The sequence below is a fragment of the Triplophysa rosa genome, linkage group LG5 (assembly GCF_024868665.1).
Source record: "Triplophysa rosa linkage group LG5, Trosa_1v2, whole genome shotgun sequence".
NCBI lineage: Eukaryota > Metazoa > Chordata > Actinopteri > Cypriniformes > Nemacheilidae > Triplophysa > Triplophysa rosa.
The window spans coordinates 29,476,880-29,492,480 of record NC_079894.1 but is presented as its reverse complement, the minus strand read 5'-3'; the positions used below and the strand labels follow the sequence as shown (position 1 = coordinate 29,492,480).

The 15,601-nt window shown below is 38.2% G+C and overlaps 2 protein-coding genes across 4 annotated transcripts in view; both read left to right on the top strand.

Moving 5' to 3' along the window:
• The window catches only part of cacna1eb (calcium channel, voltage-dependent, R type, alpha 1E subunit b), a 225,248-nt gene extending 217,704 nt beyond the window's left edge, over positions 1–7,544 (top strand). For all 3 annotated transcript variants that reach the window (XM_057334281.1, XM_057334282.1, XM_057334280.1), the window contains 3 exons: positions 3,408–3,489; positions 4,030–4,169; positions 6,335–7,544. In XM_057334281.1, coding sequence (XP_057190264.1) covers positions 3,408–3,489; positions 4,030–4,169; positions 6,335–6,856 — 744 coding nt within the window. In that variant the 3' untranslated portion in view covers positions 6,857–7,544. The remainder of the gene's footprint in view (positions 1–3,407; positions 3,490–4,029; positions 4,170–6,334) is intronic.
• Positions 7,545–9,742: 2,198 nt separating this feature from the next.
• Positions 9,743–14,767, top strand: polr2d (RNA polymerase II subunit D). Its single transcript, XM_057334283.1, has 2 exons — positions 9,743–9,934; positions 14,567–14,767. The coding sequence occupies exons 1-2, from the start codon at positions 9,865–9,867 to the stop codon at positions 14,749–14,751; spliced, it is 255 nt and encodes an 84-aa protein (XP_057190266.1). The 5' UTR covers positions 9,743–9,864; the 3' UTR covers positions 14,752–14,767.
• The last annotated feature ends 834 nt before the right edge of the window (positions 14,768–15,601 follow it).

Genomic DNA, 15,601 nt, shown 5'->3' with positions numbered 1-15,601 from the left:
CTGCATATGAGGCCGTTTCAGATGTGGCTCAGAGCCAAGGGGTTTCATCCAAGGGCCAACCCCCAGAGGCATATAAGGGTGACGCGCCAGGGGCTTTGCACCCTTTATATGTGGTTCAGACCTCGGTTTCTGACTCTAGGTCCCACTCTCGGTCCGTGTTGTCATCGCAAGATGCTAACGACAGACTCCTCCCTCAAGGGTTGGGGTGCGGTCTTAGATGGCCGGCCAGCCCAAGGGATCTGGAGAGGTCATATTCTCGATTGGCACATCAATTGCCTCGAAATGATGGCTGTAATGTCAGGCCCTGAAATACTTCCTCCGGCAGTTACGAGACTACCATTTCCTAGTGCGGGTGGACAACACTTCAGTAGTCTCGTATATAAATCACCAGGGCGGGCTGCGGTCGCGCCACCTGAACAAACTGGCCCAGCAGATCCTGCCCAAACAATGCCATGTCTCTCTCTACACTAAAAACATGGGTCTGTCATGATCCTGCCACTAGACTAGAAAATCATGACCAAAGGAGGCAGAATCATGACACTGCCAAAGCAGTTTAATGATTGGGACAAATGGATCTCAAGATTCATTTGGGAGGGTAAAATGCCAAGAATTCAATTTAAAATACTTCAGCTGCCTAAATAGAAAGGTGGTAGATCACTGCCATGCCTCTCAGACTATTTCAAAGCAGCCCAGCTAAGGCCTCTAGCATGTTTCTGTAATTCAGAATGCCCACGAAGTGAAAGGACTTGGAGACTTCACAGCTACATATACCGTTGCGGTCAGTACTGGGTAGCAAATCCTTATACGAACAGTTTTATAAAAGTTGAAATCAGTTTTAAACTGTTTTAAAGTTTTAAAATCTGGTTTCAAGAATGTAAATAACCACTAATTGAGAAACAATCTAGACCAGTGATTCTCAAAGTGTGGTACATGTACCACTAGTGGTACTGGAAGAGACCCCTGGTGGAAATTAAAAACCATATATTAATTTACATTTGTGTTTTAAATACAATTTCAAATATTTAATACATGATAGATAAATATGGAATACATCTTAGCCTATGTGCAATTTTAATATAGTTGTATGAATTATTGTTTATTTAGCCTATCATTGTTATCATATAACTCAAGCGCGTGACAGGCAGCTCAAACAGAGCGGGAGCAGAGAGGCGCTTGTGAGTCTCTTACTCTCTTCCGATGAGCTGCGTGTGAATTAAGCTTCTTTTATATCTGCACGTAAACCGCTGTTTAAAGCTGTTGTTATTGCTGTAAAGCACTAATTCAACGCGTCTGCATCTACTGGAGGTTAAATCAATGAAGTGCGCATTGCGATTTAGTTTTGATGTGCCACTTTGACGAGCTGCTACAGTGAAGTGCGATTCTCTGTTATATACAGCTGTTCTTTTGATTTTTAAGTATACGTAAATATTCTTTCCACATTGTTTGTCTTTAATACAGGTTTGTAGTCTTTCTGCAAGTCCCCACAAAGTTAATAAATTCCCCATAATAGTCATTTACAGAGCCCTACAGAAAAGTGTTTTGTGTCCACCATTACTGCTGACTAACTCGAAAAACATTGAAAAAACATGTTCTTTACTTTGAAAATAGCTGGTATATAAAAAAGTGTTTGTATTATCAATATTATATTAGAATTGGAGGACGAGGTGTAAAGATAAAGATTCACAGCAAGATTAATATGAGTGTTTATTCATATGATTTTCTGTGGTGGTCATTAGGTGGTATTTGGAACATCTAATTTTATTAAAGGCGGTACTTGATCTGAACAGTTTGAGAACCACTGATCTAGAATATTAAGATGGGTTGCCTTTGATCTAGATTTTAAACCAACAAAGACTGATGGGAGGTTCTGCCTCTGGTATAGAAGTGGCATCACATCCTTTAGTTTAAGTTCATCAAAATGAGATCTAGATAGTTTCCAGGAGATTTCAGATAAATATGGTCTTGAAAAATCCGAATTTTTTTTAGGTATTTACAGACTAGGACCTATTTTAATAAAGAAATAAGATACACTGTGAAACTTGACACCAATTTAATTGATATATTTCTTGATCAGTACAAGAATAAGGACATCGGACACCTTGTATCAAAACTATATTTTGCTGCCCAATCTCTTAAAAAGTAATCAACAGACAAGGTTAGATTAAAATTGGAGAAAGAATCTTGTCTAACTATATCGGAAGAAGACTGGCTGAATATGTGTAAGATACAGGCTAGTTCTACAAGCTCGGGCAACTGCAGAGATTTTTGCTGGCAAAAACTTATTCGACACTTTGTAACCCCCAAGTTAAAATCTTCCCAGTCGGGGGAAAAGGGTAAAGGTATATGATGGAGAAAGTGTGAGGAATAGTTGGTAGATCACTTTCATGTATTCTGGAGCTGCCCGGCCATTCAGTTAATTGGCAGGATGTTATACAAATAATACGAAATGTTTTTGGTGATGGAATTGACTGCTCATTTATGACATTTTATTTGGGTAATTTAGCAACGTACTCAATGAAAGAGGACAAATACCTTATGAAGATATTGTTAGCAGCTAGCAAGAAAGCTGTAACAAGAAAGTGGTTACAGCCTGACCCCCAACAAAGAAGGAATGGCTGGATATTGTATTCAGTATTCAAAGTATGAAGTGTATGTCCTTTTCACTAAATCTACGTTTGGACAAATATTTTCAATTTTGGGAGGAATGTCATCAAGGACGCATGACGCGTGATGACCATTGTATTACCTGACATGTTTTTTTATGTCAACAAGATCTGTGTAAAAATGTATAGGTGACCAAATGACAGTTCTGTATTTGTTTGATTTGTTTGTATATCTTGTTATTGTATAAAAACTTTGTATGTATCATCACTGGCACAGTTTGTTCGTCTCACACAAGTTTGGCGAGAGCGCTATCTAATGGTCAAAAGTTTTAAGCACTCATAATGTGTTCTAATTGCTTTTGTCTATGTTTTGTAAATCTGCTTGTCAAAAACTCATCTTCGGAAAGGTCCACATATATTTCCGTTTGTGCCATTGAAGGGCTTGACCCCGGAATTGCTGCTTGCAGCTATATTGTTGCTTTTGTTATTATAATTAAAAATAGTATTTTACATATGCTATTTTAATGCCTAAAGATAAGTTTTAACTAATAAAATGATCAAATGCAGTGGGACTTTGAAAAAATCTCTGGAACGAGAATGTCCATCCTTAAACACCACTAGCAATAGCTTCTTTAGGCAGTGATGTAAATTAAAGGCTCTTTTATTTTAAAAAAATAAATACATTTTGATAAGGCCTATCCTAGTTTTCTGCTCCAATAAGAAACTATTTGATAAGATAAAAAATCAGAAAGATGATTGAATGGTTTTCTCTTGCTGATATTGTTCGTTTCTGCTAATGCGTAGGTTGATGAATCAGGGTTAAATGGCCATTGGGGAGAAGATGAACATGCATTCAGAACAAGACACAAGAGCTACAAAGCTGCAGGTCTGTAATTGTCTGTCCCTTTAGAGAAGACTGTTGAATGTTTTAATGCTATGAGAAATGCTGAGTCCATGAAACATCCATAGTGTAACCAATATTAACACAGTATATATAAACATTCATCAGATCAGAATCCATCAGACAAGATTAGATACAGAGCTTTATGTTATGTGGATATTATGGATTTAGCCATGTGGATATTGACAGTAATCACAACTGTATGCAAAAAATGCTTCTGACTTCACTCCTGTTACATTTCTTGGAGATTCTTAACTTCACCCTAACCAAACATAAGAGACAAGATTGCAGCAAAAAATTGTTTGTCGATGTTAAACGTGAGAATGGGACAAAATAAGTCAGGAAAGTGCTTGGAAGCCCAGTGCTTGTCCTACACCAAATAGCAGAAGATCTTACTGAAGTAGTGACTGACCTGAGTTTGAGTTCTCTCTCAAAGCTTCCTAATCCCATACCTAGCTCTTCTTTCCTCTCACTTGCTGTGTTTTCCTGTTCAATAAATTACATCATCTGCTTCACATTTGACAGTTTCCCGCTCAGGCCAGTCACAGTACATGGAAAAGGTGCGGGGACGACCAAAAGAACAGCGGCTTCTACTGTCCCCAGAGAACTCTAAATCTTGCTCGCGCTCTCCCAGTGAGGAGAGGATGCATGGTGTCACTAGACAGGTAAACAAACAGCTCAAACGATGCTTTTTATGAAGGTGCTTTCACATGACTCACATCAGTGACCTCCACATAGAGGGGGGCGTGACCTGGCCACTTGAGTCACTGCGCTTTTTGAAATGATAAGGAACAAAATCATTTTTAAAAGCTATTTGGAAAATTAATTTGGTGAATTCTAATTAAAGAGCAGAAGTTAAAGAATACATATCGCTTTCCTGCGGCTCAGTGGTTAGAGCACGGTAGCAATGCCAAGGTCAAGGGTTCGATCCCAGGGGACTGCACATAGTCAGAAACAAATGTATAACACAATGCAATGTAAGTCGCTTTGGATAAAAGCGTCTGCCAAATGCAGAAATGTACAAAATATACATTATGTGGGGCCCTATAAAATCTGTTTTATTTTTGTTTGTTTTCTGCTTTGTAAGAAAAATCTTTTTGTGGATTTGTTTAGTAATGCAATTTTAATAAGCAAATTTAGTAATCTAGTAAAAGCAAACATTTTAAAAACAATTACAGGCTTACATTTATAATATGAAAAATGAATTCATTATTGTTAAATTCTTTTTAAATTCTTCTTTATTGAGTTCAATTTAAACGAAGTTAAGTTTAGGCACATTTTATCCCATGCCTAAAGCCTAAAGACTGCCATTAACTTACGCAGAACATGAGTCTGCATGTAGATAGAAAAATATGCATTGCTCGGGTGAAAGTCGCTTCTTTTCTGTCAAGTCAGGATGTAGAGAAATACACTCCATCATCTGCGCGGACTCAACAGGGCCAGGTTTACTGAATTTTTTTGAATTTTTGATTTAATCATTTTGATCAAAGATGACATTACATTATTTTTTCATCTTAGAACTTTCAACATATTTTTCTTTATCTGCCTTTCATGCATTGAATTTTAAATACTAGTTAAAATACCAGGGTGATGTCAGGGTACTATAATAAAACAATTTAATTGGCTATAACAAATCAGAGTCTTTTTTTTTAAGTTTGTATTCGTGTATTATTGGCTAACACGTACATTTACGAATTTTGACATTGTGGGGAAAGTTTAATCAACTTGGCTGTTCAAGTTTTATTAACCTACTGTTTTCAGTTTTTTTCTAGTGACGAGTTGCTAGAACTCACATTAGCAACCAAATCCGATGTTATTTGGTCAAATGTGGTTAGTACAAAATAACCTGTGGTTGTCTGATAGCGTCGTGGGCAGTGCTTTGACGTGTGGCGTGGTTGCACATAGGGCGACCCGGGTTCGATTCCCGTCTCGTGGTCCTTTCCCGAACTCACTCCCTTCTCTCTCTCCCACTTTGCTTCCTGTCCCCGCTCTCACTTAACTGTACATATAAAGCAAAAATGCCAAAAAAACCCATAAATGTGATCTCTTTCCCTCTCTCTGTCTCGGCAAGTTCAGTATGAATGTGCATTCTCACATAGCTTATTGCTTAACTGAAACCAATGCGTAAAGCAAGATGTAAAGTTAAAGTAGTGTTGTGTAGCGTTAAAAGTGTCTGCACTAACTGTACAAGAAAACTATCGTGCAGGTGTAAATGAAATAAAGCCCGCACCGCTGGCCAATGCAGGTTTGAAAGGAAAGAGCCACACCTGTAATTCTGTGTGCATGCTAGAAAGTGAGGAACTACACCTGCCAATCTGATCTCTAGAGATCCGCCTGTCACAGCCGACTGCACATTTGTGTATATATTCATACTTATAGTGTCTATTTTTATGCATATGATGTAGCCTGGAAGATCACGTTCACTTTCAAAACTGTTAACAAAACAATGAGAACCATTGAACTACTAAGTAATATCAAGTTTCTGATTTGTCTTTCAGAAACAACAATATAAATTAGCAGTTTGGATGGAATTGTGCTGGAAAAACAGATCTGAGAGAAGGATTATAATGTATAATTTGGCATTGTTCACATGATGGTTTTGAATTATTATGTGAGGTGAGCGAGGTGGGTCCCCCCAATAAAACGTAGTAATTCTGTACACGACCCTTGCTGCAGATCACATCACAGGTCATTTTCCAAGATAGCAGAAAACAGTAAAGAGTAAAAAATTGGTGTAACAGTGGAAAACAGTGTAGGTCACCGAGTCGTGTGAAAGGACCTCAAATATTTGGTTACTTGGACGATTGTGATAAATGTCGTCTCTTTTCAGGGCAACAGCTCAGAAAGCCCTGTTCCCTCCACCTCGGAATCCAGCACCCCAAGTGGTAAGCGGCGTCTTTCCCAAACCTCCACCTGCTCACGTCCTCATATTTCTTACTCGCCCTTAGTGTGCCAGACGCAGTCTTCATCACAAGCTCATGAGGATGATGATGACCCAACCATCCAGCAGATGTTAGTCTGCTGTGGTACTTCTGTGTGGGATAACAGTGCTGAAGACCAGGACATAAGTGTAAGACAGCAGGAGAGCCATCATTTCGAAATGGATGAGTCCTTTCTTGCCCTACAAGAGGAAGAGCACAGTCCCGATACTTCAACGCCGATGGAAACTCTCACGTTTGAGGCTGCGGTGGCCACCAGCCTTGGCCGTGCTAACACCATCAGTGCGTCAATGCGCACAAGGTCACGGAGGGGCTGGCAGGTGCCCAACGGACACTTCCGGAAAAGATTGGCTCAGAGTGTATCCATCGCTGGCGGTGAAGCCCTCAGTGATACAGAAGATGACAAATACTAGATTTATTAGTATACACATATCTAGGACACTGAGGTGGACACTAATCTCCATAGACAGAGGAGCAATATTTAACAGGGGTTTTATTGACATATGGGCATATTCTGTGTATGTAATGAAATGAGTCGGGATTAGGTATCAAAAGTCTTAAATTTGCTCTTTTTTTATTTACTCATTTGGAAAGCACACATATGGGGCCCTGCTTTATTACCTGTTGAGGAAGTGATGTTAATGGTTTTGTTAATGTCTTATCATGATTTTACCTTAATTCCATTGTGTGGTTAATTTCGGCACTGAAAGGTGCTAATAATGCAAATTCTACTGTTTGGAAATGTTCCTTAATTTGATTGAATTACTGTTAGTAAATAGGCAGTACAATCTATTGATAAATGACATTTAATATTTTAGAAAAACCCGAAATGTTCTTTTTCCCAAATATGAAGTGGCGACTTGTTTTACAATTAAACTTGACTTTCATAGGTTAGTTCATACAAACTTAAACGATGGCTTAAACAGAATAGAAGGGAAAAGACGTTAGGATTGAGGCTTCAATTATGCTACAGTAAACGTCTACTTTGAAATGTGTTTACCTGAATTTCTATTGTGAACTCTTATAAAGACTCCACCTAATTCAGGAAATGTCCAATCAATTCAGGAAATGTTAAAAAATAAAATATTCCTTCTTTGAAAACATCAAAGGGTGATATTTCTTTTAATAAAACCAATATAATGTGTTTTCCTAATTACATAAAAACACAACTGACTCTTGTGCATAGCACTGCATATGTGGATTGGCCACAACCTGAAATATCTTATTGATTTATTTTATTATGATGTTTGTTTAACAATCAAATGTTGGTGAAGGATAAGCCAAGAAATCGCAACTGGCGACCATCCAAAATGACTTGTTTTACAACTGGAATCAGCTGGACTTTTCCCCGCACGCTCAACGCTAGCGATCTGCTCTCCGTTGTCGGGTGTCTTTACAAAAACACTGCGTGCACTCAATGGGTCTCATTCATGAAACACGAGCAAAACGAATTCTTGTGTAAATCGTTCGTAAAGTCGTTCTGGCGTAAATTTTCGGATTCATGAAAATGTTCGTATTTTCAAAATGTTAGTTGGTACGAAAGAAATGTACATCAGCTCCATACCACGTGTAAATAGTGCGTAAAACCGATGACACTGCGTTTTGATGCACTATGCATCATAATAATATTTCACGCGTTCTTTTGCCCTGTCTTTAATCATTTTTTACTTTTTTAACTTTGGGTAAAACGCAGAGCTGCACAGCCGTCCAATCAGAATGGAGGAGAGGCGGGACAAACACTACATTGACCAACCAATCTTCACAACAGTCGAGAAGTTAATATTAATGGTTACCGCATTTTCATAGTAAGTAATATTCTTCGATATAAGATACAAGTAACAAGTAGGCTAACTGTTCTAAATCACAGCAACAAACGCATCTCCGGAATAACGCGCAGTGCCTCCAAAGCGTTCTCAAGCGCCACCAGCTGGTCGTTTTCATAAGAGCACCAGATATTATTATTTTAGCTGGCTAAAAACGCTTTGGTGGACACAGTTTAATAGATTATTTTTTTGGTAAACATAGCCTATTAGTATCTTATGCATTTATGCAATATAATGTAGCCAAAGCAGAGAATTAAGTCCAGAGGATTCCAGCATTCCTAGATACGTAATTTGCGTATCTGTAATTCATAGGCGGGGATTATGCTAATTGTGAATGAGCGCGCATGCGCGCCTTGTTCACGAATGATTGCAATTCATTAACATACACACATTTTACTACGAAATCTGACGTTGACGAAGTATTTGTGAATCCGGAGGAAAGTTTTCGGGCAGGTCTGTTTTACGCGCAAATTACTCGGAATTTACTCATATTTACGAATGTTTCATGAATGAGACCCATTGGACTGACATTTGGAGCTGCAATATTGCGGCTGTTTATCAGTACAGTGAGGCGCTGTATTTATCGACTGTTCAGGCGAATGTTGTTTCTGTTGCATCCAAGTACTTTTAATTTCCTAATTAAATTTCGTTTCGCTAAATTAACGTGGCGTACATCACTGTACTGTTTTTAAGGTGTGCAGTTGAATCAGCGTTTAACTGTACACAGCGAGTTCGCCAGTAACCTCACATCATAATCAGAACGACTCGCAAACGATGACTCCTTTGAACCGATTCATTCAAACCGAATATAAGAGATCAGCGAATCACGTAAAAGTCAATGAGCCACAGGATGTGAGTGAGTTTTGCTCATTTAGTAAGACTGTTAATTCAGTTGGCTATGTTGTGCTGAAAGGTTAGTTGAAAAAGATAGAAACGTTATTTAAAATCAAATACAGCCTAAGCTTTTTGTTTGTTTGAATACATTTAATATTTACAATTTTTTTAACTTAATATATATTGTCATTTTTAGAACTTTTATAGCCTACGTTGTTTGTAAAGTGCCACTTAAAGGGACGGTAGGCCTACACAAAATCTGCATGGCACCACCATCACCTAATTTTGAGGCAGGAAAAACCCTGCATAACTGAAAGCACGTGATTTAAAAATGTAAGTTAATGTTATGTGGCTCTTAAGAAAACAAGTTGGAGCCAAAGGCTCTTTAACTGATTTTTTTTGTCTAGAGCCCTGCAGTGATTAACAAAACCAGCAAATTTCCCCAGCTGTCAATAAATTGTTAAGCAGTCTTTCAGAATGCTCCTAATGACATAGGTGCGTAGTGTATGCATTAGTACAGTAAGTGTGGCGGAGCTCATGGGGTGTCGATCTTTACTGCGTCTCCGCGGGAAGTCGAGAACTGCAAATACTTCACACTCCATGCTCTAGGTGGCGGAAAAGCACCAAAAGCTTTGCCCAACCGCCACAAAACAAAAGAAGAAGAAGAAGGTCTCGCTTTTGTGTGAGGTGTAGTTATACGGATAATTTATAGTGACTTAAAGTCGTTGATTTGGATTTATTTTACTTACAGTTTAGCGTGTGTCATGGCGTCTGGAGGAGCAGCGCAAGTGGGTGATGTGGAGGAAGACGCGTCACAGCTCATGTTTCCTAAAGGTGACAATATTTAGCATCACATGCGCTTTATCATCATAAAATGTAACTCTTTCCCTTCACATCATTGCTGGACGATATACATAATACACGCCATTATACATAATGCACACCAATGCTGTTTTATTAAGAAGTTCTGATTACAGTTTAAGATCTCAGAGACTTGGTTTGTTTCAGAGTTTTGGTTATATGTTTATTATTGTTGTTGTTTTTTACATTTATTTGATGTATAAACTGTGAGCTATACTACTTATCTTCTTACAAAAACATAATGTCAGTTTCCTGTCAAATTAAAGTCTAATCGGGTTTTACCTTGGTCAATAACACATACAGTAAGTGAAGACCGAGATATAGCTATTGTGTTAGCAATAATATATTGTAATTAGGGCTGTGTATTGGCAAGTGCCTCCTCTTACGATACATATCACGATAGATGGGTCACGATATAATATTTAGCTATGTATTTCGATACGATACACATTTGCGATATATTGCAATACTTTAAATAGAAAATGTCAAAAGTAGAGCTAGAAATACAACATGCTGTGCACCAGCGGGGGTTTTCTGTGAGGATAAGTGTAAAAACATCCCTTACCTCTGCAGAGTGGCCATGATGTGTGATGCATGGACCTTTAGATCAGAGTTTTGGCTTCTCAAACTGTGGGTCGCGCCCCTCAAGTGGGTAGCACAGGGGAATAAGGCGGCTCACGCAAGTCACTTGGCTGTTGTGGTGCATTACAGTTAAAACACTGAACATGGGCAGTATTAAACCTCTGGTTCATCCGTGCTGTAAATGTGCTGGTGTCACATCCGTGAAACTCAATACATGTTATTGTTACTTTTCTTAATAAACTCTATGTCTAATGCACTGCAGTAGCCAAGTGACTTGTGTCATGACTTGAGAAGCTACAAACATCATTATTTTATGTAACTCATTACTCCATGACTTCTTTTGAAAACCAAAGCACACCCACACGTCATCTCTGATAGCTTCAAGCGTTCTTATGTTTTTCACCATGCTCGCTTCCACTTACTTTTGGTCGTATGTATATGACATTAGGGCTGCAGCTATCGATTCTTTTACTAATCGAGTATTCTACAGATTTTTCCATCGATTAATCGGGTATTCGGATAATAAGTACTTTTTCTTTATTAAAAAGCAATACTAAATATACAAGAGAAAATAAGACAGGTCTCTTAAAATGAACAACTAATTTGTTTCCTTTTTAGAACAATTAGTTTTTATTGCTGAAATAGCATACATTAATATCTGTGAAAACTAAACCCATTTAGTACATTCCATTGCCATATTAAATTAAAAAATGCGATATAATACAAATATATATATAATAAAACTTGTATAAAAAAGAAAGAATAATTTCAAAGGTAAACAACTAACTTCAGCTTATGCATGATGCATTTAGTTTATATAAATTAGTTTTAGTTTCTTTTTTAACTATTAAATAGTAATGTATAGCCTATGACTTTTATTTTGGCAGGTTGTCGGAAGACGATTATTTTTTAGTGCTTTAGCTTCACTCAGTAAAATGTTCGTGAAATAAACTCTCAGAGCAACTCTGGAGGTGAAGTTCATGTCCTCATTCAGCGCAGACGCAGACAAATTTATGAGCATCACGCGTGTAGCACGTTAAACTGTGCAGTTCGTTCACTCAGACACGCAGAACAGTCAGATGACATGTGTAAATAACAGGATTTGGCATCCACTAGTCCGCATCTAGTTTGATGGACTCAATGCAGCCGGAAAACAAGTTTCGCTCGCAAAATAGACTAAAACTAAGTAAAATAGCAGTTCACCATTTCAATAAGCTATCACTTATTCATCAGCATGAGCCATACGTGTGAGCGTGTGAACAGACTCAAATGCGTGTGTCTCACGGTGAATGCGTGAGACTTGAGAGCCCTGTAACATGAATAGAGTTTAGCGGGCTGTGCGTCAGTAATAACGGTCCGTGGGGAAACGCAGCGCTCCGTGTGTACTGTAGTTAAATGGATTAAACAAAGCTTCGAGGCAACAAAAATTGCCTCGATGATTTTTTGTATTCGAATTACTCGAGGAATCGTTTCAGCCCCAGTGATGATGTGTTGTGTGCTCGTGCTGTAGTTCCATCCCACTCTCCCGACTAGTCCCACCTATAGCCAGAGGTGGGTAGTAACGCGCTACATTTACTTCGTTACATTTACTTGAGTAACATTTTGGAAAATATGTACTTTTTAAGTAAAATTAAAAGTGTGTACTTTTACTCTTACTTGAGTAAATTTCTAATAGAAAATCTGTACTTTTACTTCGTTACATAACTTACATTGCGTGACGTTCCTTCGTTCCTTCATTTTAAAATATGCTTTTTAAAACGCGTTGTTTATTTCAAGGTTGTCGTCTCTTTTTACGGGCATTCCCGAGTGATCGATTCTTTTGAGTCGATTCTTTTGAAAGCATTAATTGAACAATGGGCAAAACCACTTGAATAGGCTAATGAATCAGTTCAAATGATTTGTTCAGTTCGCAGCACGATCTGAATCATCTGAAGCAGGATTACTCACTCCTCGTAGGGCGAAATTTAAGAAGACGCAGAACACAAAGAGCGTTGGATGAAGTGGATATTAATCTATATCTATACAATCAAAACTGCAAATGTGTCATTGTTTGCCAGCAATGATAAATGCCCGCCATATGCGCGCACCCGCGCGACCTGTTCGTCAGACACAGCAACATGCGCGTTACCTGTCAGACACAGATACGTGGGCTTGCAGAAATATACATTTGAAGAACAGAAGGAAGAAAACGTGTTGATGGGCGGATGATTCACTGTTTACTGTTTGTTTACCAGAGGTGGACAGTAACGAAGTAAATTTGCCTGAGTACTGTACTTAAGTACACTTTTTGAGTATCTGTACTTTACTTGAGTATTATTTTTTCTGAGTACTTGTACTTTAACTTCACTACATTTGAAAGACAAATATCATACTTTTTACTCCACTACATTTATAAAAAGGTCCAAAAGTAGAAAATGGTTTCTATGCAGCGGGGTTTCCTGTGTGCACAATTTATCTGGCTTGCGATCTGCCAGGACCTTTTACTGTTGCCAAGTATTTCAGTTTTTCTAAGCTCGCGGTTTTCCGGCAAGCTTTGAATGGCCATTTGGCAGATTTTTTTAACGCAAATCTGGCAACTCTGGGATCTTCCCCGCTAAACTAATGTAAACGTAGGCGCTGCTACACCATTGATAGCACTCTAAAAAGACAAATAGAACATTAAAAGACGAAAAAGGCACATGTTAAAGTGTGGTGTAATCATCTGTGGGTTACGATCAGTCAAAGATCGTAGAAACATTGTCATGAAAATGATCGGCATAACGGCTAAACGGTAAATAAGCATCACATACACCTTGAGCTACACGTGCGTGTTAACTTCTGATCTGCTGCTATATCATTTAAAGCGATTTGGAGAATGAATGATGTTTTTACTGAAGTAACTATAGTTGAAGTATTCCTGTTGAAATAAAAACAATAGAACCCTGCCCAAAATACAACATAAAATGTAATGGATTTAATGGTTATAATGGGAATTGTACTATGGATACTTGTTGTCTACTTGTATGTGATGGATTCTATTGGTGGGATGGTAAATCCTATTGGAATAAAACCCAAAACACACTACAAAGAGGAATTTAATTTAAAAATCTCATTCTAATTCAAAAATTCATTTTTTTTTTCAGCAGGGATGGTATTTGCAGTAAAACCACAGTATCCACAAATTTACCATTTTCTATATATAGGAACCATACTCCAATTAATAATCTTTAGTAAAACCACAGCAACTAAACATACCATAGTTTCATTATACTAGCTATAGTTTATGTTTGTAGTTAAATTATGGTAATACAAATGGTAATAAATCCAACAAACACATGGCTTCTACACTTTACTATTTACAAGAACCTTACTACTTACTGGTAAATTGCTGCTAAAACTGGTAAAGGGAATATACAAAATAAAAGAACACTGCTCATAAATACATATAGGCCTAGGGGGCTAATGAGGATAATTAGGCTAAATGATCATACAGGATTATATCTAAACTAAACATATATGTGCTAAACATATAAAGCTCTTAAAGGAGTTGCTCACTGCAAAATTTGCCCCAATTGACTTTCCATAGTAGGAATAAAAATAACTATGGAAAGTCAATGGGGGCAAATTTTGAAGTGAACTACTCCTTTAATACAACTGATACTGTGAGCTACTCGGTGTATTCAGTAGGTTGCTTCAGAGGCATAAGGTATACGACAATAAAACAATGCACAACTGACATAAAGGAAATTTACTTTTAATACTTGAGTACTTTTAAAAGCACGTACTTCTGTACTTTTACTTAAGTAAGAATCTGTCTTTACAACTTTTACTTTTAGTGGAGTAATATTTGACCAGTAGTATCTGTACTTTCACTCAAGTAAGGAAGTTGTGTACTTCATCCACCTCTGATTGTAATGAAACAAAATAAATATATTTTTATGTTTTATATATTTATAACCGTTGTATAACATGCATGTAATGCAGTACTACTAATAGCAAGAGTAGAGTATTAGTAGATTTTCATTAAGGTTGTCTTTATTACAGAGTTTGAAAATTCAGAGACTTTGCTGAACTCAGAAGTTCACATGTTGCTGGAGCATCGAAAGCAGCAGAACGAAAGTGCAGAGGACGAGCAGGAGCTGTCGGAGGTCTTCATGAAGACCCTGAACTATACCGCCCGATTCAGTCGCTTCAAAAATAGAGAGACCATCGCTAGTGTTCGCAGGTAAACACCTTTCAAGCTTGACATGTGTCATTAACTCATTCTGAAAGTTTCCAAAGCCATTTACAGTTGGGTCATTCTGGAAACTCCCCTGCTTAAAATGTATATCTTCACCATTTTGGTGCTTCCTTCACATCATCTTATTAGTCCTCTGGTTAAGTTGACATGGAATGACCCAAAACTGTCCTTAGAATGTTCACAATTTCACAGAAAGTTTTTAGATTAATTTAGCTAAAAATGGTTTGTCAGTGGAGACTGAGATATATATCCCGGGGGGGGGGTTTGGGGGTGTGTGGGGGGGTGGTTGGGCGGTTGCGGTCTCTATATTTTCTTTGCGGCGGAGGTCCGGACAATACATTATTAATAAATAATATTTAATCAGTTCAGCCCAGTCGAATATGTTTATAAAAAGTTAACATCTTATGTATTATCAGGCCATTTATTTCATATTCTGATAGCCACAGTATGTGTGAAACGTCTCGGTTACGTTTGTAACCTCGGTTCCCTGCTGGAGCGAACGAGACGTTGTGTCGAACCGACAGATGTGGTTCGTCCCTGAGAACCAATCGTTTCCGACTACTTAGAAAAGGCTAATGAAAATTGGCGAATGAAATTTGCATGCCAGACTCCGCCCCGGAAATCCGGGTATAAAAGGGAGACGGCGTGCATCATTCACTCACCTTAGTTCTGTGGAGCCTGAGACCTCTCACGACTGCTGCAGAGGACAGCACGTGTTGTGGCAAGACGACACAACGTCTCGTTCCCTCCATCAGGGAACCGAGGTTACAAACGTAACCGAGACGTTCCCTTTCTGTCGGTCTCTCGACGTTGTGTCAAACCGACAGATGGGGTTCCAA